At 36.3% G+C, this 24,658-nt stretch overlaps 1 protein-coding gene across 1 annotated transcript in view; it reads right to left on the reverse strand.

Annotated features, from left to right (window-relative positions):
• Positions 1–24,658, reverse strand: part of Mmp16 (matrix metallopeptidase 16) — a 184,758-nt gene that overhangs the window by 44,487 nt on the left and 115,613 nt on the right. Inside the window, exons 5-6 of the mRNA XM_075966915.1 lie at positions 4,182–4,343; positions 2,100–2,311 (exon numbers count right to left, since the gene is read on the reverse strand). Of these exons, the coding sequence (XP_075823030.1) occupies positions 2,100–2,311; positions 4,182–4,343 (374 nt within the window). The remainder of the gene's footprint in view (positions 1–2,099; positions 2,312–4,181; positions 4,344–24,658) is intronic.

A 24,658-nucleotide genomic window follows, 5' to 3' on the forward strand; every position in this document is an offset into this window, starting at 1 on the left:
AGCTTTAACTTTTATGATATCAAAAGTAGTTACTGCTGCCTTGCGTTATAGGGTCTAAACTATGAGCTTTTTCTTATACTCCTGATTCCAGAAACAAGTATCCATAGGGCTTTTTTATTAGTCCAGTGCACTCTCTGCATAGCACAGTGTGCAGGACAAAGAGGAAGTTGATTTGATTATAGATATGTAGCTATCACACTCTTCTGCAAATACCAGTCTGTTTATACAGACAGAAATAATAAAGAACTCTGCCAGGGTGGATTTCACAGTATATTCTTAGATTATAGTGACACTACGAAAATTTTATTTTATCAAGGTATCATATTGCAATGTTGAAACTTACCCAAGGCAGTAAAAACAAAATCCTGGACATATAAAATAAACAAATTGCTGTATTTTGTTTTCATTTTCTTCCCCACTTGGTTGCTGGGACTCAGCTGCAAAGCAACTGTGAATTGTGAAGAGTAACTTTGGGATTCATCACCCAAGAGCAATGGTAGACACACACATACAGATGCGTGCATGCATACATAATTAAAGTAAGTTTTTTCTTTACCAGTTGCATCTGAGCTTATTAACATACTTGAAATTGAATGGTGGCATCTAGTTAAGTAATTGTATGTTCTATAAATTATACATGTATGATTTATAAATTATTCATGTTTGAGAAAATGATATTTTTAGAGAAAACATGCTTGTCTTATGCATATAATAACAAACCCTGATTCTATTTTCAAATATAGAAAATAAAATGTTTTGTCTTCTAAAATTATTAAAAGCTATATTTTTGAAATATATCTTTACTTATTAAGAGAGTCTGTATAAGCAGGATACTATTTCCCTAAGTATTAACTCATGTTCACCAAAAATAAGAACACATTATTCTATTTTATTAGATAATGTTGGTCAAACATGGCTATTTTAAAAATCTAATATCACACTGGAAACTTACCAAAGGCAGTAACAACAAAATATTAGTCATAAAGAATAAATATATTGTATTTTCTTTTCAATTGGCTGCTACAGTTTAGACACAGAGGAACTGTGAATGGGGAATTATGAAGAGTAACTTTGGGAATCATCGACCAATAGCCATGGCAGACATATACACTGATGTGTACATGCACACATGACTAAGCTTTTTCATTACCAACTGAATCTAAACTTATTAACATACTTAAAATTAGAGTCATTTATAAATATTGGTATCACAGTATTATAACAGGTTTATAACTTGGTATTCCAGGATTGTCTTTTTCTTTTCCTTCTGAATTTATTTTTATTTAATATATATTATCATTTACAGCTGTGCAAAATAAATCACATAATTCTGACATTTTCATGCATACATAAATTCACTTTCTCATATTTACTACTTATTTTCTCTTTTCATGAACGGTTCATTGGTGTTATTGAGAATAGAAAAACTTGATCGAGTACATTTTTTAATTCTAAAAAAAGTAATTTTATAGCTTATAATTAAAGATATAAATTAAATAGTCTGCTAAGGAAAAACAAGTGCCATCAGGTGGAAACCTTGGATCTGTAGTGATTTAACTAAGGTGGATAACAGTAGACCCCAAACAAACTGACATAAGGAATAAAAACAAACCAAAATAATGACAACCCCACCCTCTTCCAACAATGACAACAAAAAGAAAGCAAAACATTCAAGCAAAGTAGTAATTGTCAGCTGAAATTTCAGAGACATTTTAAGATTTGTATAGTAAGACATCCCAGCAACAGCACGCTGGGAAGTAGCTAAGCTGGGAAGCAAATCACCGCTATTAGATCCCATTCATGATTTAAATTCTGCTATTTTATCTCTTCATAACATGCAGTACTTTTTCAACCTCACATTTCCAGGCATTTCAGCTCCTGCTGACATAAGTGCTTTCCCAAAATAGAATGTCACAGCAGTCTTCTGCTAGACATCTACGCCCATTTGTGCATGTACTTTTTAGGATGCTTTTTTTTTTTTTGAACCTCTTAACTGTGAGAGGGCCTGGAAGGTAGGCTCAGAATGAATGAGACCTTGTTTTCTGAAACGACACTAGACACTTTATCTCTGCTTAAAAAAAATAAACATAGTCTCCTACCTTAAAAACAAACATCTCCCGTCGAAGAATAGCTAGAGTGTTGAAGTTCCCGTCACAGATGTTGGGTTTGGCTCCTGGATAGGAAGGCCTGCCAGTGGGAGGCCGGGGAGGTTTTGGTCTGTCATTTTTCCTTGGGTCAACCGGAGGAACAGATCGGTGAGGGGGCACTGTCGGTAGAGGTCTTGTAGGTGGAGGGATCTTGTCAGGAGGACCTTTTGAAAACATGAGGACAGGGCTTGGCTCACTTAAACCTGGAATAGTGCTGGAAGATACACTACAGAGAACAAGTGCTGATCAGCAGAGGGCACACACTAGGCAAGCTAAGAGGTCGTTGAGATTGTATATTTTTGAAAACTCAACCTCTCAAATCCTCCCAAGCCTAGCACGGGTGTCTCAGTCATGAGGCTGGAGTCCAGCTCCTAGTACTATGATTTCTTTGTTAACTTTTAGTTGGTTTTATTTTAACCCAGTCACTGTTGGAAAGTTGCTCTCAAAACCAGTATGGAAGTAGGTTTTTCATGAAGAAAAAAATACAAGTATGAGAATAAATACTGAACTAATAACTGTGAGCTTCATTCAAGGGGAAACTGGACTTTGACAGATGCTGATTCTATGAAAATATTTCCGAAGATAAACACTAGCAAATCAGACGTTATTCTACCATATGTCTCCAGCTATCTATTATAAATTTTTACTGATCTCACTATTTTATTTTAATGAAATGTCTTGAAAAACAGTTGTGTTTCATCTAAATACTGAATCTAAAGTGTCCATTGATTAACACACCATGGGTGAAATATTAATGTAAAGTATTTCTGAATAGAGGCTGCTTCCAAGTCAAGCCAAAGTTTACTCATGTAATTTGCAACAGATGTTAGCCATCATTCCTCAAGGGATTGATGTGCTTTCTCTTTAATAAATAGAGTTGTTCACACTTAATATTTAGATATGGGATGGATATTCTTTCACAGCCCTCAGTCTAGACTACTAATTCTTGAAGTAATGAGAAAGAGATGTCTTTGATTTAAACACGTGGGAAAAATTTCTGATGACACACAGGCAATGGATAACTCTGTCAATATCAATGGATTTGTGTCTGTGACATATATCAGTATATCCAATCAAATTTCAAGTTTACTTTAATCCTAAGAGAATGTTTATGACTACACTATTAAAATTGAACACTAATGTGCTCATGAATTACGCTGTTTAGGATGTAAATCATACCTTCTGGATAGAGACTGTTGACAGACTGATAGCACACATTTATCATCATAAAAATGAAACCTTTCTTTCCGTAGTCTTGCAAAGAATACCTGATATTGGTAAATTATGAATGTTAATATCTTAATAATATGTGAAATTAATGTCTTTACAAAGGTCACGGGTTGTACTAAGGAAGATATGGTCACAGTAAATATGCATGATAACCTCCCTTTTTCTTAATTTGCATTTTCTGAGTTAACCCTATAAGTTAAAAATGCTACCAAACCAGAAATGTAGTTTAGAATATTAGAAGTGTAATCCATGCAATCTGTTGATAAAACTTGGCCACTTATTTGCTTCCTTTCCCTTGTTGTTGACATTCACCCTGACTAAGTATTTATACCTTTGAGGTAAATACATTTTTATATTGCGTAACTTATTTTCTTGATATTCAAAAGTAGCTTGTCTTAGAATTAAGAGGAATTTTAAACACTAAGTGCAGTTGTCAATGGATAGGAAAGTTTCCTTATATTATGTGACATTTTGTACTTTAACTATTTTTATGAGTTTATATATTTATTTTAATATACTACTACCTAAATTTTATATGTCTATATTATTAGAGGTTTATATGAGTTTCCACTAAACACAACAAGAAAGCTCCATCAGTGATTAAGTCTTTCTAGTAATCTATATATTAAGATTTGGGGGACTATTGCCAATACAACTTGAATGATGGAATTTTGCCACTACAGCAGAACACTTTTCTTCTGTCTCGGTGTTATATGCTTAAAGACTCTACCTCCGAGTAAATCAAAATGCACATGACTTCCTGTTGCCACATACAATGAGGGAAGCAGGAAGAGTTCAACCTACCATATATTTTCTGGATGCCCTGCAGATCGTCATTAGGAAGCTTGAAGTTGTCCGTTTCCATGTACTGGTAAAATGGCGCCATGATAGCAGTGGGGTCATTGGAATGCTCCAGCCCGAGAGCATGACCCAGCTCGTGAACTGCTACCAGGAACAAATCATTTCCTGCCAAATGAGGAGAATAGATTATTATTAAGATTATTGCAAGTGATAGCCATGGAATCGAAAACGGCAACTTAGTGTTTTCAGTACATTAACCCAGGAAAATAAAAGGACCTTTACTCCAATGGTCAGTTTGATTTTAACACTGGCATTCCTACTGGCAAATATTTGCTTTAATGTATTGAGATGAATAATAGTCACGGTGAAATTACAGATGCTTAGAGAGTAAAATTAAAAAAAAAAATACCAGCAATATCAAAATCCAGTATCTCTGGTATTAAAGTATCTTTCCAACTATAAGATAAAATATATAATTGCTAATGGCTAAAATGTTATAGCCATTACATTTAACATAATTTTTGCAATAATACAAAGTAGAGCAAATGTACAAACCCCATTTTACATAAGAGACCAACAAGGAACAGAGGATTTGCTTGTATGGAACAGAAGATCCTACAGATACATTGTTACAAATTAGACCCATATTATTGTGACTCCTTCATGAGTTCTAATATCTTGCTACCCAAGAATAAAGGAACACTGTAACTTAAAACATCCATTTATTCCCCATCACACTAATTACAGTCATAGCATTAATTTAATAAATACCAATTCTAATCAAAGCATAGATTATCTGAACAAAATACATTTACTTTAAAACTTTGTTCTCTCACTGAGAATTTTTACCTAGGTGAATTTACATAATATAGTCCATATAATATAAATTCAAGAGAAGTCTTGGGGTAATATTCTGGTCATTCTACTTTCTCATACTTTCTTTCATTTTCCCCCTTTGTCCTCTTCATTTTCATACTTCTTTAATTTTTTTATTTTCTGTTTAAAGACAGATCTCACTATGTATCCCTAAGCCCACTCTCAGCTCATGGACTTCCTGTCTCAATCTCTAAAGTGTTAGGATTCATACATGTAACTTGAAATTCTAAGAATTGCATTTTCCCAGAGAAATGATTAAAGACATTGGAGAGGAAGGGCAACACTTTCCTTGGAGGACTTGTTATAAATGAAGAAAATTTCAATAGACATTACTTTCAGGAAAAACCCTTAAAAACTCTTTTACACAATATAAAACAATTTAATGAGCCCCCTCTGAGAATGATATATTTTTGACACAAAGTAGGAAAATAAGCAAGAATATTTCCATTCCAGAGTAGTCTGTCTCAGAATGAAAGAAGACAAGTGGCCAATTCTCATGTAATATTGACACACTGAGGATGAAGGAGCCACTGAAACATTTTGAGCATCACTTTATTTTTTAAAAACATTGACTAGAGACTGGTGTAAAAAATTCAAGGTGTTTTAAAACAGAAATGATAATGAACATTTTCAAACTTAAATTTCAAACTTATCTTCTTTTCTTATAAAATTAACTAATAACAAAAATTATGACAGAAAAAATAACACATAGTAACTACAATGGAAAAATACTAGCTTAGTCTCCTGTAGATTTTTCAACGAGTTTACCAACATTTTAGCAAACTTTACGTGATTTGGTCACTTATTATTATTATTATTTCCATTTAGTAAATCAGAAAAGGGTTAGTGATAGTTTATAAAAATTTCAGTGTCATACAGTAAGGCAAAATAAACATGCAGATGTCTCTCAAGCCACCTGCTGAGTGCTTACTTTTAATCACTAAAGTAAACCACATGCATACAGCCATTCCTAAGCTTTACAATGTGGCAATGTGAAGGCAGCCTCATTCACAAAGTAATTAATTAATGCACAATGCTTTAGTTATATCTACTGTGTTTTAGGTTCTTTCATAGGCTTTGAAAATAAAATACTGAACAAAATTGACAAGAAACAAACCAGCAAGCAAACTATTTACTTCACGACATTTATGTTGTAGTGGAGAAGAGTAGATTGAAATAAGGTAAACAAGGAAAGCATATAGTACAAGAATGACATGGACCATATCAAAGTGCAGAAATAATGAGGTTAAAGAGAAAAATTCAGAGCAAGTATGGCATCTATTAACATGCCTGCAAATTATGCAATGAGGTCTTGTTTAGAGCTTCCAAGGGTCATCACCTATGCTGGGATGGTCTTTTGTCAATGCTGCTGGGTTTTTGTTTTTTTTTTGATTTTTCGAGACAGGGTTTCTCTGTAGCTTTTGGTTCCTGTCCTGGAACTAGCTCTTGTAGACCAGGCTGGCCTCGAACTCCCAGAGATCCGCCTGCCTCTGCCTCCCGAGTGCTGGGATTAAAGGCGTGCGCCACCACCGCCCGGCAATGCTGCTGTTTTAAAGTTATTTCTTCTTTTCTAAGAAACTTCCTCAAAATCAATGGTTCACCAAGCTATACTTTGGGAACATTGTTGCTTTGATCAGTAGTTGACTTCCTATCTGGAATGAGCAGCTTTTTGTTCATGTCTCCCAAGGGTCTATTCACACAACAGAAAGAGATACCGAGGTAAAAATAGAAAGAAAAGAGGATGACACATACCACGATTCTGGTACTTCTAGAGGAGCATGGAGGAGAAAACTGGCATTGTGGCCAAAATAATATAGAGAATAGAACAGTTTTAAGGACTGTACAAGAAAGTATAGTAAAGTTAAACTCCATTCTCTGTTGTCAAAATTAACATGTAGATAATGTTGATTAACAAGGGAATATTAATGACGATTAACTCATAATTTCTCTTATAAAATTTTCAGAAAAGATGAGAGGAGGGGGGAAAGAAAGAGAGAAAGAGAGAGAGATTCACAGAGAGAGAGATTCACAGAGAGAGAGAGAGAGAGAGAGAGAGAGAGAGAGAGAGAGAGAGCAATTTATGTAATCAGAGGACAGACAGAAAGGAGTATCCTGTAATACTACAGGAGTGCTGAGAGGTAAGAGGACTAAATAAGTAGTCTTCAAATATGGAGATTATAATCAGTTTATAGTAAGTTAAAGAAAAACCAAAGAACTTGACTGATGACAATGACAAAAAAATTAATGGAAGGGATACAGAGATAAAAATATGGGCTGTGGCATAAAAGATAACTTTTCATATCTGCTTTTATTTAAGTCTCTATCATTTCCCCATTGTCTACCAGTAAATCCCGTATCCTTGGAGATAATACTAGGGATATTGGCACACAAGTCTTTGCCCTGACATTCCAAAAATATCTCTTCTTTCCTTCTTTGAATATTTTCAAGTTAGAGAAATATAAGTTTGTTCTTGTTTGGTTGAAAGTGAGACCCCAGCCCCCTAACACTCCTATATTCAAGGAGTCTGGGATGATTGGAAGCTTCATCCCAGTCCCTGGCATCTATCCTTGGGCGCCAATGGAGTGGTAAGCTCCATCTCAGGCCCCCTCCACCTGGGAGTTGCCTTGAGCTGGACTCTTCCTCCAGGGAAGCCAGCCAAATCCTGATCCCTCCCCAGGGAGGGTCAGGACCACTCCCACAGGCTATTTAGGCTTGCTAGGTTTCAGGTTTTGTTTGTACCCTCCATCTCTGTCTTCCCTCCATTATGCTCCCAGTCACCTGAGAGCATGGCATTTATTAAGCATCGGCTTTTTTGATTTGGTATAATCTGGTTTAATTGGAGTTATTTTTCTTAACAGATGGAGGTTTCCTACCGAAAGGGTCTGTTTTGCCCACAGGCCCAGGGCCGCATGCTGGAAAATGCCCTTCCCGCGTGCCCTCTCTGCCTGGCAAGATCAGCTTCACTCAGTGAGTTCCCCCTTTTGCTTATGGCAGTAGGGTTCCCGGGGTAACTCATTCGCTTTGCAGGTTTGCTGAAGTTGTGGTCTGCACCAAAAGCTTGACCCTTGTTGCGAAAACCAGGGTTTTCACTGAGGTGAAGAGCGCATGGCCAAGGATGCCTGCCATTCAATTTTCACAGCCCCATTTTCTGCTCACGGATTGTCCTGGTGGATATGCGGTGATAGACTTGAGCCACACAATTGGGCATAGATTTTTAAAGTAGGTTTATTGCAATTCCAAGCCTATTCCTGAAATGCCCTTTGGTGGCCTTTTACAAAAAAAGTCCCGTTAAATTGGGGCTATCTAATGTAAATTAACAACTCTCCAAAAGCCCACTGTTTCTAAATGCATGCTTCCACAGCCCTGTTCTGCTCCCCTCTCCCTGCTTCTCTAAGCTATTTGCCATTTGTCTCACTATGGGTCCCTCCCCCTATGGCTGTTTGCTCTGCTTCCCTGAGAGGACTAACTACACAGGGATTTTAAATTGGTCAACTGACACAGGTTTCTAAAAGTTCTTTATTTGTCTGTTAAAATGATGTGGCCACAGTATGAATGTGTAAATGTGTTTTTGCGATGTGCTTGATTTATATTACTGTGTGCATGTGTGCCTGTTTAAGATCAATAAAACTTATATCTCCAGATTACAGCAGCTCTGGAAAAATACAAACGCACAGGTAGTAGCCATTTTAACCTCTCCTCCATCTTTGGTAATGGTACCCACATGTACTAGTCTGCTATATTTAGTAAGGGTACCCACATGTGCTAGTCCACCATCTTTGGTAAGGGTACCCTCATGTGCTAGTCTGCCATCTTTGGTAAGGGTACTCACATGTGCTAACATTCTTTAACTTATTAAAATATTCCTTTTAATCTTCTTACATTTACTAGCATTGGTAAACTGTAACTCATTGGATCAAACACATGCCTAAATTTAGCTCATATGCCAAGTGTAAATAACAGGTAATGGTACCTAGTTCTCAAGTGCCTTTTCATATCTGGGGGTATGGCGTTTTAACAAAAGTGCTTCTAACACAGACATGCCAGCTTCTGCAGCACCTTTAGCTTCTTCAAGAAGACAGAAGACCTTTGGGTTTGGAAAAGCAACCCACACAGCAAAAAGCAGCCTTCTACCTCTTCAGTTTCCTGGATACTTCACTTGGGGAACTGATCTTCTCATCCGGCCAAGACAGGCAGATTAATATTCCCCCCACAGAAAAAAATATTTGGGCCTCTTGTACTCAGCAGCTAACGGCAAGCACTGCTTCTAAGACTGGTGTTCTTCAAAGACCAAAGAGGGGACTTAGGATTGCCTGTGTAGCTAAAATACTGTATGTTTTTTTGTGCATTTATCCCTCCCAGATCTGTCTAATGGCATTTGAAGGTACTGGTTGCTAATTACTTTATTTGTGAAGTGTCCTGCTAAAATACAGACAGGTATGCCTCTTTAACAGGCTTCATAGTTCAAGATTAACAGGTTTCAGGTGTATAAAAACTAACAGTCTCCGGAGCCTTTTAACCCCACCCATTTTCAAGCATACTTTACAGTCACCTCTGCTGCCTGGGTCAAGACCAACTCACAAAGCGCTCTCCAGACAACACCAAACACCTGCAACAGCTCCTGGGACTTCATCATTGGTGGCAACTCTCCTAGATCAAGGACACCTGCCAACTAAAATCTGGTTTAATCTGCTATTGTGTCCCAGCCCATGGCTAGCCCCATTTCATAGGGCAATAATAACAATATTTTGTTCTCCTAGCCACCGCCTTCTCATCTCCCTCAGAAAACAGCTGCCTGTGGACTCCAGGATGACAGCAAACTGGATGCCACTCCAGCCACGCCTCTCACTGAGCGTGAGCCCAACTCCCAGGTTCCTCTCTCCCATGTTGCCCCATGCCCACAGGAAGTAGCCAGACTTGAGCTGATGCCCCTATATCCAAGGACTCTGGGATGATTGGAAGCGTCACCCCAGTCCCTGGCATCCATCCTTGGGGTGCCAATGGAGCAGAAAGCCCAATCTTAGGCTCTCTCCCCTTGGAAGTTGCCTTGGGCCAGACTTTACTTCCAGAAAGCCTACCAAGTCTTTACCCCTCCCCAAGCTAGAAAAAGGAACAAGTAGTTCCAGTTTTACACATGCTCTCCCTCTCTGTCTTCCCCCTGCCACACTCCTGGCCACTCGAGAGCAAGGAATTTATTAAACGTGGGCATTTTTGATTTGCTTAATCCGGTTTAATTGGAGTTATTTTGTGTTGGCAGAGAGGCTCTTTTTAAGATTTTTCTAACAGTTCTGTATTTAGGGTCTCTGTTAAACTATCTCCTTTCTTGAATGTCCTTTCCCCTATATGGTGTTGGATCCTCATTTCTTTAGAATTGCTCTCTATCACAGACTAAAATTTCCTTTTCTATGAAGTTTTGCTCTCAGGTCAGAGAGCCTTATGGTCTGCTGTTTCCTTCACACTCCCACAGCCCAATGCAACACTCCACGCAGTCAGTGATGGTGATATTTTATTGTTACTATCTGCTCATGTATTTTCTGCATATTTTGAGTAAAGACTGATATTGAGTATGACTTATCTGAGTTTCGATAATTCTGAAGGCATTGGCTGCCCCAAAGCAGATATTTAATATCTCAGTGAGTTTGAAAGAACAGAACATATCTGGCAGTAGAAAACTAATTTGAAATATAGTACTAAAAATAGGAATATAAATTTCACCTAACTGTGGTTTGAAATGCTCCTCTTGATAGCCTGCAAAGAACTAGAAGGTAACAATAACTCTATGAGAAAATGATAAGAAAGCATTGCTCAGAGGAAGCTTAAGAGAATAGAACAATAGTACTTACTACTTCGTTTTTTCTCAGTGAATAGCAGTAAAAGTTTATGTTTCCAGATAACATACAGGAGACACGGAAGAAAAGACAACTATATGTTATGAAGGACATGCTTCATTTCGTTATAGGAGTCACAAAGATTACAGAGAACAAGGAATGAGAGAAAAATGTCTGCAAGGTTAGCAAAGAAAAGAGGTTTTAAAATGGAAGTCATGTAGAGTGGGAAAGTATTGGAACATACCTTCAGGGAGTATTATAGTTCCAGAAGCAGAAAGAAAAACAGAGTCATTCCTGAAGTGGTATGGTAGTGTGTTTGCAGGTATGCAATTTTGAGAGACTCTGAAGAATTATGCCATCAACAATTATTTCCAGGCAAGAAAAAGGCATTGAAGAAAAAAAAAAACATAATTTTTAGCCAGAAAATATCTAACTCCAACTGCAAACACCTTTATAATTAAAAAATCACAAAATCTGAAAATAACAAATTTGTTCCTCCAAATAACATTAAGTGTTTCTGGCCAGTGGTAGACCAGCTTCCATGCATACCCAACCAGGGCAAAATAGAGGAATTTTGGCTTGAATGCTCTATTAGTGGGCTGAAAGTCAAAGAAAACTCTCCCCATGGGCGTAACTTTTAAGTAAACGAAGATAAAATAAACATAAGAGTAGCAATAATCAAGGCAGCCAGTCTATGAGCAGAAATCCCAAAAGATGACAGAACTTTTACAGCCAACAGCTGGTTAAATGTGAGGTCAGGAATAGGACTGTGAGGTCCATGTAACTTTGAATTCTCTGTGTCTTCATGTGGCAAGACAGATCCAGCCTCTAGGCAGAAGTCCCAATAACTGTCTTGCCTTTTTTTTTTCTCTAAAAGGAAAAAAAAACATTCAATCTTCAGTGGTTTTCACCTTGTGTATCAACTTGCCTTCTGTAGAAAAAGAAATGCCAGGAGCCTGGTGCCTAAGTAAACATGTGGGACCAAACCGCCCTGTACTTGGGCAGATGAAAACTGCTTTCAGCCATCCACTAAGCTGTTGGCCACTGGCCTAGCTAAATTATAAAAGACACTTCAGATCTCACAGGGAAAGAGTCTCCTGGTCACTTTTTTTCTTAGCTTGTAAAAGGAATAAAATAAAATAACTACACCGAACAGCAAATAGATCATGATGGCCAAAATGAAGTGACTTCAGGAATAGGTCATGAAATTATTCAGGTTTTCCGCCAGCCTGATTTTTCAGGATAGAACTAGAGAAATTCCTCGCAGAATGAGGAAATAAGGTTTTAGAAGAAAGTTAACAGAATTAGGATATGAACTTCTGACCTGCTCTACAAGCATGACGCTTTAATCAGAAACATTGGCCGAGTCTCCCCAGTCATTACCATTCTGCTGATGATTGGCAATAATGTGATTAAACACCATGGGCCGCTTCACAATCATCTAAAAGGGTAAGTTGTTAAATACAGCACCACCCTGTGATTTGAGTTCTGCGAGGAACAAAAGTTGTTGGCACATAATGAGGTTTAGGTAATCAGAATGCACCAGACCTCTTTGCTAACGCTGGAAATAATAACTGCTCCGGCAGTGTCCCGTTCTCTCACGTTATTTAGGCTTTTCGATTGTAATATGCCTGATCGTATCGACAAGCAGGCAACAAAGGAGAAATCAGCCTTTCTGTTCTCAGTGCAAAAATAGCACTTGCTGCTCTTGCGAGATTTTGAGTTTTGTGTGTGTCTTTCAATTGTGTCTCTAATCCCTTTCCTTTTGTGTATTCCAACACCATATGGAATGCTAAATGGAGTGTTATGAGGGATAATGCATTGTTTGTAATTTTCCTGTCATAATTATGTCTATATTTTATCCTAAGTTATTGTACAACTTCATGCATTTTTAGAAGTTGCTTCCACCAATGACATGTTCTGAATATAAGTGAATGATTATAAAGAACTTCATACATATAAGTTCATGGAAACACATGTCTATAAGCTTTACTAAACATTGTAGTACCCACATCATTGGATCCCTTTTTCTGTTTTATTGTATAACTTGATGCTGCATTCTGTTCAATTGTAAGCAAGAATCTGAGGTTTAAATTTCTCATTTCCTAGCTTATACTTTTATGTTTTGGTCACCTATGTGCAGTTTAATAAACATAATATCTCTGGTACTTGAGTTTCATAAATTTGGCATGTTTTTGCGTATTTTTATAAAATATACTGAAACTTAGAACTTCTTCTTTTTTTTTTACTATTTTACATATCTTATTTGTCCACTTGCGGTTGTTATCTTTAAAAGCAAATTCTCTGTGAAGCCTTCTCTAAATACCCAACTCAGTTCTCTTGCTCTGCTTCTCTGTTTCTCTCATGTTTGTAAATAATTTAACAAATTTATTATAAAACTTTGATAGTTCCTGGTGTTTTAATATTTACCTGTGAATTAAATGACTAATGAACATGAAAATTTTTAAATATTTAAGTTTAAAATGGTGAATTACATTTAAGATACTGAATGGAAATTTAAAAGCGCATCACTGCATTTTGATTAATAGAACATTTTTCAGTGCTTAGAGTATGGACATGAGAGAATGTGTTTCTTAGTCTTGAGTGACTACATTCACAGCTAGTTTCTTCAGTGAAAAGCTAAAGTTAGTAGTTATTTGTTCAAAGTAGAGTACCAAACGCTCTACGCTCTATTTGTATTTTCTCATCTATTTGCCCACATGGTATATCTTATTACTAAGAATTTAAAAGTAAAGAAGCTGAGGTTTTAGTAGATTGTTAGTTACAAAAATTACATCAAACAATAGAAACAAGAATTTCCCATGCAGACAAGCATCACGATCATGAGTTTGGTATGTTGAAAATGTGTATTTCACTTTTTTCCCCCAGGTCTTACAAAAAGAAAAAAAAAAGAGCCAAACTATCATTTCTCCTACTCAGAGGATACTGCTGGCATGTAATAGCTCCCTCTAAAATTCTGTAGTAATAGTATTTGTTTCCTTCATTTAATTAAAGCTGAATTGTATTCAGATTTAATATGTGTTTCAGACTGCCTACTCTACTATGACAAAAGGCTCGAAAGTGGACAGTTTGAAAATTAGACGCTTGTTTTTTTTTTTTAATTTTTTTAACAGATTGTGAAGGGATAAATCTGAGATGAAAAGGTGACATGGTTGGTTGTGGAAAGGACACTCACTCCTCCTGGGTTACACACTGTGACCTTCTCTCTGAGACAACACAGCTTGGGGAACTAGGCAAACAAAGGCTTAATATGTTATCAATCAAAGACACTCACCTCAACAGTTGATCCTGTGCTCAACTTCTCATCTAATGACATCTACTTTCCCGGGTTTCTAGCTACAACTTAGACACTGGGAGCTACAACTTCACCATATGAATTTTGTTAGTGAAGCTTTACACTACTTTGACATAATTCATGACAGTGCAGAGTTCTCTACTCGGTTGATTCAGGGCCTTTAGTGATGCAGCACATTGTGGTAATGGGGAAATACGACAGAGCTTATTCATTTCATAAAGGAAGAAGAAGAATAGGACAAGTAGGAGGATGAGGAGGAGGAAGAGGACAAGGAGGAGGGGAGGAGGAGGTGAAAGTAGAGGGGGTGGAGGTACCGGTATGTTGTTTTCTCTTTTCATTAAGTCTACAAGTATGGCTGAAGTGAGATTTTTTTCTACAGTAATGAAACCCATATGCATTAACAGGAATAAAGAATCAGTGTATGGGTTTTACTTAAAAAATATTTCAGAACATTTCCTAAAAACATAGGTGCTATCTGAATGACTTTTTTTTTCAAAACCTGCTACAAGTATGTACTAATTAGGCAAAATCAAACATTGAGCATTAAAATACGAGGTAAACAAATCACCACCTATTAAATCTTCCAAAAATCAGTAAAAAGTTTTAAAAACCTATACAGATAATAAAACTGAAAGTAATAAGTTAAATAAATATTGTAAAGTAAATCAATATAATTAGAGCAATGAAGGTCTAAGTTGGGTTTCTTTAGTGGAAATCTTATAAAAACATTTGGATACTAAAGGCTAAAATATGCTAATTATTCATTTAGGCTACAGTATGGCTTTGAAGTTTGTAGTCAATTAGCTCTGTATTGTCTTAGTTCAGGAAAATCTTGCTAGAAAAGAAGAAAGACATGGTTAATTGAAGCACAGTATTGAAATAAATACAGGTTGTGTTCATCCTCTTCAGCTGAGTTTAGTTAAGCTTCTAGGAACATTCTCAGTTAATGTGCTATCTTATTTATTCATGGGCAGGTTGTTTGTGCTTGGTTTTCCCCAGGGCATCCTATTCTGATTGGCGAGGACCATCATAAAGGCTTGCTTACCTCTCTGTGGCTAGTACAAAGAAAATCAATATTCACAGCTATGCAGACAACCATAATCATATAATAACTCACAAAAGCTACTTCCCAGGAACTGATTTGCATTATTTTATATGTCATTACTTGAATAATACAAAGTATTATCTGATTAGCAATCCTGCTAATGTGCGCTATAACTTCCAAAACAGCAACCACAAAATAAAATGGTTTAAAAGCTACTAATGACCTAGCATACACAAAGATATATTCATATTAGCAAACTATTAATAAGCAACGTATTATAATACATGAACGATTTTTATAATGTGTGCCCAAAAATACGGGTGTCATAGATGCCAAAGAACATGATAGGATTTTTGTTCTCCCCTTAGATTTTTTATCATTCTATCTATCTATCTATCTATCTATCTATCTATCTATCTATCATCTATCTGCCTATCTATCATTCTATCTATCTATCTATCTATCTATCTATCTATCTATCATCTATCTATCTATTTATCTAGGACCTTTCTATATAGTTCAGTTGTCTTTGAAGTCACTTTGTTAAGGAGACTGGTCTCAGACTTGCATTAATCTTTCTGCCTCTTCTTTCTGAATGCTAGGATTCCCGGCACCTACTCTCATGCCTAGCCAAAGACTTTTATTCTTAGTTAAGAACCTGAGAGTTGAGTTCAATGAGTATGAACTTCTTTTGAGCACATTAAACTCTCAGAGAAACTGAGAATCTATGGAAATTCTCACATGACACTTAAACACAGTTGCATCCAATGATTAGAGTTATTTGTCCCTCACTTGGTCCAGTGACAAATCAGGCATGAAGTTCTTTAACTTCCTTTTGTTACATGTATTTATTTGTGTGTGTGTGTGCAAGTGCACACAAGTGCTACAATGCACATTCAAAGGCTAGAGTAGTCAGTTCTCTCTTTCATTCCCATAAATCTCAGGATTAAACTCATTTTATCAGACCTGGCAACAAACAACTTTACTGATTAGCTATCTTTTTTATTTATTTATTTATTTATTTATTTATTTATTTATTAAGGATTTCTGCCTCCTCCCCGCAACCGCCTCCCATTTCCCTCCCCCTCCCCCGATCAAGTCACCCTCCCTCATCTGCTCGAAGAGTAATCAGGGTTCCCTGACCTGTGGGAAGCCCAAGAACCGCCCACCTCTATCCAGGTCTCCTAAGGTGAGCATCCAAACTGCCTAGGCTCCCCCAAAGCCAGTACGTGCAGTAGGATCAAAAACCCTCTGCGATTGTTCTTGAGTTCTCAGTATTCCTCATTGTCCTCTATGTTCAGCCAGTCCGGATTTATCCCCATGCTTTTTCAGACCCAGGCCAGCTGGCCTTGGTGAGTTCCCGATAGAACATCCCCATTGTCTCAGTGTGTGGGTGCACCCCTCCGGTCCTGAGTTCCTTGCTCGTGCTCCGTCTCCTTCTGCTCCTGATTTGGACCTTGAGATTTCTGTCCCGTGCTCCTCTGTCTCTGTCTCCTTTCATCGCCTGATAATAGTCAAAAAGTGTAACTTTTTAAAGCACACATTATTTTATGGGTATGTGATGTGGGATTCCCCTCTGTATGCTATGAATATATTGTATTACCATTGGTTAACAAAGAAGCTGCTTTGGCCAATGGCTTAGCAGAGTAAAGCCAGGCAGGAAATCTGAAGAGATAGATATGCAGAGTAGATGGAGTCAATCAGACATCAATCGGCCACCAAAGAAACAAGACATGGAGAACAATGAGGTAATGCCACAGCTATATGGCAATACATAGACTAATAAATATGAGTTAATTTAAGATGTAAGAGCTAGCTAGAAATATGCCTGAGCCATCGGCCAAACAGTGTTATAATTAATAAATGTTTTTGTGTGATTATTTGTGTTTGGGTGGTTGGGAAAAGAAGAAGCAGTCTCCATTTACAGGCATAAATGTTTCACCTGGAAGCGTGTCTATGCAGCACACGTGTGCAGTGCCACAGATGTCAAATGAGGGCACTGGATCCTCGAAAGCTGCAGTTTTAGATAGTTGTGAGCTGTTATGTGGTAACAAAAACTTGAACCTCGGGAAAGCAACCACTCATCTGAATCTCTGAGACTCTCTTCAGGCCCAAACATTTAGCTTTTGAGATGAAAAAGAAATTTCAGCACTACTTCTCAGATCATATAAATATTGAGAAAATATCTGAGAGTCAAATGATAATACTGCATTGTAATTTAACCTTAGTATAAGAGTATGGTTAGAGAGTTTATGCAGCTAAAAAAAAAAAAAGGAAGGCATTAGAAACTCACAGCTTCTAAAAGAGAGTCAGTTTTCTTCAAAGGTGTGATCTCTAGGAAGTTTCCTATGCTACACTGGATGGTTCCATACCCAAGCACATATAGGGACTGAATGGTATCAAAATGTGTTGCATACATGTATAAGATTCTCGAAGATCAAATTTTGACTCAGTAAGTCAAAATTCTTAGGGAATAAGGACTGAAATGAGGAAGGGAACAATAAAAGCAAAAATTATTAAGTGACAGAATAATGAAAACATCTTAAAAACTTTCACATTTAAAATGACTTACCGATAACTCCTTATTAACCAAACTCCATGTAGATTTGTCTCATTTTACACTTGTTATTGCCAACAAACAAAAAATGTCACTTAGATTTTTCAATAACTTTTCAAAAATAAACATACTTGCTTTTTGAAAGTCATTTGAAGAATTATAGAATTATGATATAGTGATAATTGGAAAATTCTTCCCATTTAAGAAATGAATATTTCATTCAGGCAGCAGTAGTGCACACACACCTTTAATCCCAGCACTCAGGAGGGAAAAACAGATCTTTATGAGTTTGAGGACAGCCCAGCCTGGTCTACAAGAGCTAATTCCAGGATAGGCTCCAAAGCTACAGAGAAACCCTGTCTCAGAACACAAAAACAAAAACAAAAATGAATATATCACATTATTTTCACATAGTATCTTAAATTGGCATTTCTGCACCAATTTATGCTTAACTGAATTATGGCTGGAGATAAGGAAATGACAGAAAGTAGGCTATAAGCTGTTTTATTCACTTGCTTATATCTATAAATAGAAAATCAGTTCTCACATATACTTTGTTATATTAAGTACCTCTTTCTTGACCCCATGAGCTTTTCACACAAAAGAAAGGATTACTGTAATTACAGTGATATGGGTCTGATATATACTAAGGCTATCCTGTGCTGATCAAATCGCATAGGAAAGAGGAAGTGTTATGTACATGCATGGAAAAATACTTACCTCCTACAGCTTGCCCTGCAAAACCTTCTTAAAGTTGGAGATTGGGACTGCCCGAATATTAGAAGAGTCCCTGGCAAAATAATGCTTATGTTCACAAAATAACTGTTACCTTAGCTTGAGAGTTCAAGCACTCACAACTTGTTTTATTTTACACCGAGGAGAACTTTCTGGTCTGACAGTGAAGAAACTGCTGTTGTGGAAGTACAGCTGAGATGGATTTTTATGGTTTATATATGATTTAATACTAAGATATTCTTACTTCTCTGCCTCCTTAGTTTTTGTTACCTTTATAGATAAATTTCTTTCCAATGGTATACTGTAAATTTCCTTTTTTTTCTGGGAGCATTTACTTCAAATAATTAGAAAACTAGAAATCTTAGAAAATTAGAAATTTGATAAAAAGTCTTAGTCTAGCCCCACTCTTTCAACGTTTTGTAGACATCCAGTAATGACCTTTGACAACAGAGAGGGGACTGAGAAAACTAAGGACAGAGAGTCAGACAGCAACAAAACAATTACTCTCGCTATGTCTAATTAGGGTTACTCACAGGAGTATGGTTTAAGTGTTGTTTAGAAAAGAATGGGCACCATATAGAGAAAAGGTCTTCCACCCCACAAACTGTGAACCAATTACATGTCCTTAGGGAGGAGTGGGACTTGTAGTGGCTCCTCATCTTCTACAGGGGAACATTAACGGACTCTATCTTGTCCATGTCTCATGGAGATAATCACAGCTAAGGAGAACTAAAGACACAGTGTCCATGCATGGTTAGTTGATAACATGTAAGCCTTTCCTCATTTTCTTCCCACTTAATTTCTTTCTCAAAGACCAGAGCCTCACCTCTGTGACATGTGAGGATATGGAATGAGTCCCTTTCCTCTTCTCTGAAAGAGTGGAAATCCCATTATGAAGTGTTAATCAGCAAACACAGATCACCTAAGAATATTGATTGATCTATGACCATACATCATGAGGAAATAATACTGATATATAAAAGAAAGACACACAGAGATAGGATGGTGTGGTTCCTGTGTACTCACCTACACTCTGGAAACTTTCTGGTATGCTCTGTTTCATAAAGAAAAAGTAAAATTCAAGGAAGCGTGGGTCAAAATGGCGAGTTCCTGAGATACTTATGCCCTCACAAAAGAGTGTATAAACTTCAGTGTGAAGAGTGTAACAAAGAAGAATTAACATGTTATTGTTTCCCATATACTGACTTATCTAGTTCAGCACCACCACATATCATAGACTTAATGCTTAGGGGTGGAAATTTCATTACTTAAGAAAAAAACTATGTCCTATGCTCAGGTGTTTTTATAGAGAGCCATTAAGCAAACAGTAATACAGCTATCCAACACGTGCATAATAGAGAACATCCTTCCTTCATTGTGCCTTGTCCCAACCTCCTGATGGTGAGCCTTTTCCTCAAGCTGAAGAGTTTCTCAAAAGAAAATAAAAAGGTAGATATTTCATTTTTTTAATGTAGGGTTTCAGTAGTAATTTGGAGGAGTCTTTTCATACTTTTTTTTGTGGTTGTTCTGAAGGACAAGTGTTTTTCTCATTACCTACGATTGCTGGTTTTCTTTTCAAAAAGTTACTTTGTATAGACCAAATGTTTACATGAAATACAAAACAATTTTGAGCTGAACAGTTTAGTGTAATTATACATTTTCAAAGTGGGTTTACTTCTGTCTTTCTATCTCCCACTTTCTCTCTCTCTCTCTCTCTCTCTCTCTCTCTCTCTCTCACACACACACACACACACACACACACACACACACACACACACATATAATATTTTTGTTTTTATGTTTTCTTGTGCATCTTTCCATCATACTATTTTTAACTACAGAAAAAATTCAACATATTTTACTGGACTAGTCTATATAATGATTACGTAGATCTGGTAATCAATAGCTCAAGACCTTTGTGGCAAGAGTTCGCCATTGTACAATTCTTTTTATAGAATAATAATTTAAGCTAAAATTTGTGTTCCAAAGTTGAAACATGAAAGTTTGATCAACAAATTATCATTCATGTATGAATAAAAAAGGTAGAATTCAAGATCACAAATTGGATAATTTGTCTAGTTAGGGTTAATGGGGTCAGATGGAGCAGTTCATCAAAAGTATTTTAGTAAAGTGATAGACTTTAAATATATAAGTGGAACATATGAATAAAACCATAAGTTTTATGCTAGGCCTGGTATTCACTAAGAAAATTTTGCACACTATTTCTGGATCTTGGAATAGGATGTGGTGTCACTAAATGCCTTCCTTATCTGTCTTTAGAACATTAAAACTGAAACAGCAGGATAAAAATGGAAATGAAAGATTTCTTTATAAAATAATAGATGTACTTAAACTTTAAGTTGTGATTTATACAACATATTATGTACCTAAGACTCCGAATAAAATAACAAAATACCTTGCTCGTTCCTAAATAAACAAACATGAAAAGCCAAAATTGTAGCTTGGGATTTGGCAGAATATTCTGTTGGCAGAACAGTTAAGAATTTCAAATGTTCTGAATAATGTTTACTTTCTAGGATTCATGACTTGGAAGGAAAGTATAATTTAAATGTCTATATATATGTGTGTATATAGATATATGTATATCTATATCTATATATGTTGTCAATTCTCGTGTGATGTTCATGTGATTTTTAAATAATGAATGAAGCATCTCTTTCATGATTTTCACAGACTTTATTAAAATATCTCTCTAATATAATAACTTTACTGTAAACTTGGGCATTTTCTCCTACAACCTAATAGATTAAAACCATATGAAAAGTACTGACTAAGACACAAAAGTCATGGATGCTAGGATCTAATGGTTTCTCTTCACCTTACCAATCCCTTAATTTCAAGAAACCTAATGTTGGGAAGCAGTTTTCTCATTTGGAATAAAAGGAATAAAAATTAGCATGTATGGGTTTCTCCCTGTGCCGCAGAAATGAGTTCTCACAATATCTCTTCATGTAGCTGTGTTTACCCATGTACAATACTCAAAGGAATAAAAGTTTAGAGTAAATAACTCAAGCTGGAAAATAATATATAGAGATGTTTTTGTCCACCCTGGTGTCTTTGAAAACACAGATTTTTTTTTGTACATGACTCAATTTATTAGAGATAGTAAACAGAACACAGAAAGTAGGGTAAAGTCTATCATATAAACTCAACATGAAGGCATAAATGTAACCACATGAAGAAGGAAAATCTGCTGATGCTAAATGTAGTAGCACTTTCTTTACTACTTGCTCGTGGATCATTGGTTTCCATAACTCAGAGAAAAAGTGTGTGTTCTACAGCATCCCTACCAAGAATGCAGCCCGGTTAGTGGACAGGTGTCTCTGGGTAACTGATTACAGACAATATCTGCAGCCCGTATTGGAGGGACAGCTGACAAAGCAGCTTATTCATTAACATAGACATTTGTACAAAACCTTCAGAGTGTTTCTTACCAATTTTAAAAAGCCACTAAAATTACCCATAGTCTAGTCCAAATTCTGCTCTCCAACCTACCTTCTAGTATCTCTGAACATATAACTTACTTCTAAACAGTTCTAAAACAAAATACTAATTGTTGTCTGTTTCTTCATGTTTACACATGTATTAATATAGTAATACTATTATACATGTAGCCCTGTAGGTCTATAGTTATGTTTTAGTATCTGTTGGGTGATCAAAGATGGCCCAGTCCCTTTTAAAGAAGAAAAAGTGAACTACATCTATTCATTATGTAACGACATGCTGGTGCTTTTGAGACATCTGTATTTCACAGAGGGAGAATTTCCCTCTGAAACACCCTTGCATATTTTAAAATGTTCATTCTGTCCTTTCCCTGTTTTGTTTTCTTAGTTAACTTGATAGCAAAATGCTACTTACCAGGAGCTACCTCAGCTGGAGAGAAACAGGGTGTTTGTCTGTGTCTGTGTGTGTGTGTGTTACTAAATCATGTGAACTGATATTTATGTGGAAAATAACAGATTTTGTTTGTGATGGAATTGAGTTTCTGTGCTTGAGAAGGTGGGAAATATTTTAGGTATAAGTTTTTATTCATTTTTTGGATACAAAAAATAAGTACAATGGTAATGGATTTATTTCTAAATATGAAGTCAGTTTAACTGAAATGTCATTATTTCATAATTTCAAGGATTAGGAATGTGAGGGAAGCTTTGTGCTGCCTATATTAATAATCTATGGACAGTTTAGTGATATCTGTGGGGCAGAGTTATCAAAATAATTGAGTAGGTACATTAAGCCCCATTCAAGCTTCTGATAAGACTTGTTCCTGGAGAAGCTCTCACCTGGCTCATTCATTTCATATGTTGCCTAGGCAACCTTTAACATGACATATGACTACTTCCACAGTGATTGATAAGAAAAAGATTGCCTAAGTTGGAAATTGTCATTTGTGGGTTTTTTTTGTGGAGTGATTTCCTATTGTCTCCTTTATTTTCTTTAGAGAGGAACGATGTTATCCAGTGTACAGTGAGTCAGGGTGCCATGACGAAGGTTTGCTCACTGGTGGCCATCTCTGAGAATGGTTAATTGGCTATCAATAACATCGAGTGGAGTATTAATGGAGAAGTTTTTTGTTGTTGTTGTTGTTCTTGTTTTATGAAGACACTAGGTTTCCACACTAATTGCAGTTACAATTCAAAGATGCAGCTCTCTTGACATTTGTTCTATAAGAAAGATGATACACTATTCTTAGGGAAGATGGCTAATTTTCCAGTACCAAGTATAATTTTGCTCAGTTCAATATAGGGGAAAGTATAAGAGCTGAATATCCACTTTTTAAGAATTAAATAAATTTTGAAGTAGTTCTAAAAATAATGCTGGCATGGATAGGGGAAAAATGGAACAGTTATTCACTGCTGGTGGGAGTGCAAACTGGTGAAACCTTTATGCAAATCATTACTGAAGTTCTCCCCAAACCGAGAAGCAGATATATCATACAATCCAGCAATACCAATCACTATATTCCCAAAGGACTCTATAGTCTACTTTGGAGATATTTGGCATTCATATTCACTGTTGTTCTATTCACAATAGTCAGGAAATTAAAAGTGTTGATCATGTGATGAATGGAAAACAAAAATATAGTACATATGCACAATCCAGTGCTACTGAGCTATAAAGGAATAGAATTTATGAAACCCACAGGTAAGGAGTCTGAGTTGTAAATAACTATTCTGAGTTCATTAATACAGACCGAGAGTGACACAGATATTACATGCTTTCTCCTCTCTCTCTCTCTCTCTCTCTCTCTCTCTCTCTCTCTCTCTCTCTCGTGCATTATAACTTTGAATCTTTAGAAGTTTTGAAATCAAAATGCCCATAGAAGACAGCAAACTATTGAAGACTCTAACAATCTAAACAAACTATTCAATCATCTCCTCTATATCTTAACAGATTCTAATAATTACTCAGACATTGTTCTTTCCAAAGACAATATTCCTATTTCTGAAGTAATGTATGTCATAGAACTATTCTTGGCACCCACCCTTCTTTTCATTATACTAAATTTTCTGGCTAAATATGTCATCCTCTAAATACTTTTATCACCCACATTATAAATATCTAGATCTAATGCTGATAATGCATGTAGGCTTATTCTGATGACTTGTCATGAAATATTAATATTGACAGCTTTATTATGTGTTAATCTTTAGTCTGCTCATATCTGGATGATTATATGAATAGAATTTTCCCAAAATAAGCTCTTTTCTATCATAAAAAGAAATACAGGTTTTTCTTTTCAACAATGAGTGTACAGCTTATCTCACCATGATTTCACTGATTCTTTATACAAGTCTCTCTTCCTTTGAGTCCTTTTAAAGTTCTTTTATTAATCTTTATTGTCCTTTACAAGTTTCTAATCAAAGTGCATTTCAATCAACTGAATTCCACTACATGCATTTATTCATCAAACAAAAGTCTACTGAGAATCAGATTCCACACACAGCCCTGATTATCAATGAGCTCAGTCTGACACAGCAGAGTTATAAACAGGAAAAAAAGCACGAAGAGCTCAAACAGAGATGCTAACCCCATCATTATAAAGCCGCACAATGTCCTCAGTCAGTTAAGCGCCAGGATCAGTCTACAGTTCTCAGAACAAAGAGG

The sequence above is a fragment of the Microtus pennsylvanicus genome, chromosome 3 (genome assembly GCF_037038515.1).
Source record: "Microtus pennsylvanicus isolate mMicPen1 chromosome 3, mMicPen1.hap1, whole genome shotgun sequence".
Lineage (NCBI taxonomy): Eukaryota > Metazoa > Chordata > Mammalia > Rodentia > Cricetidae > Microtus > Microtus pennsylvanicus.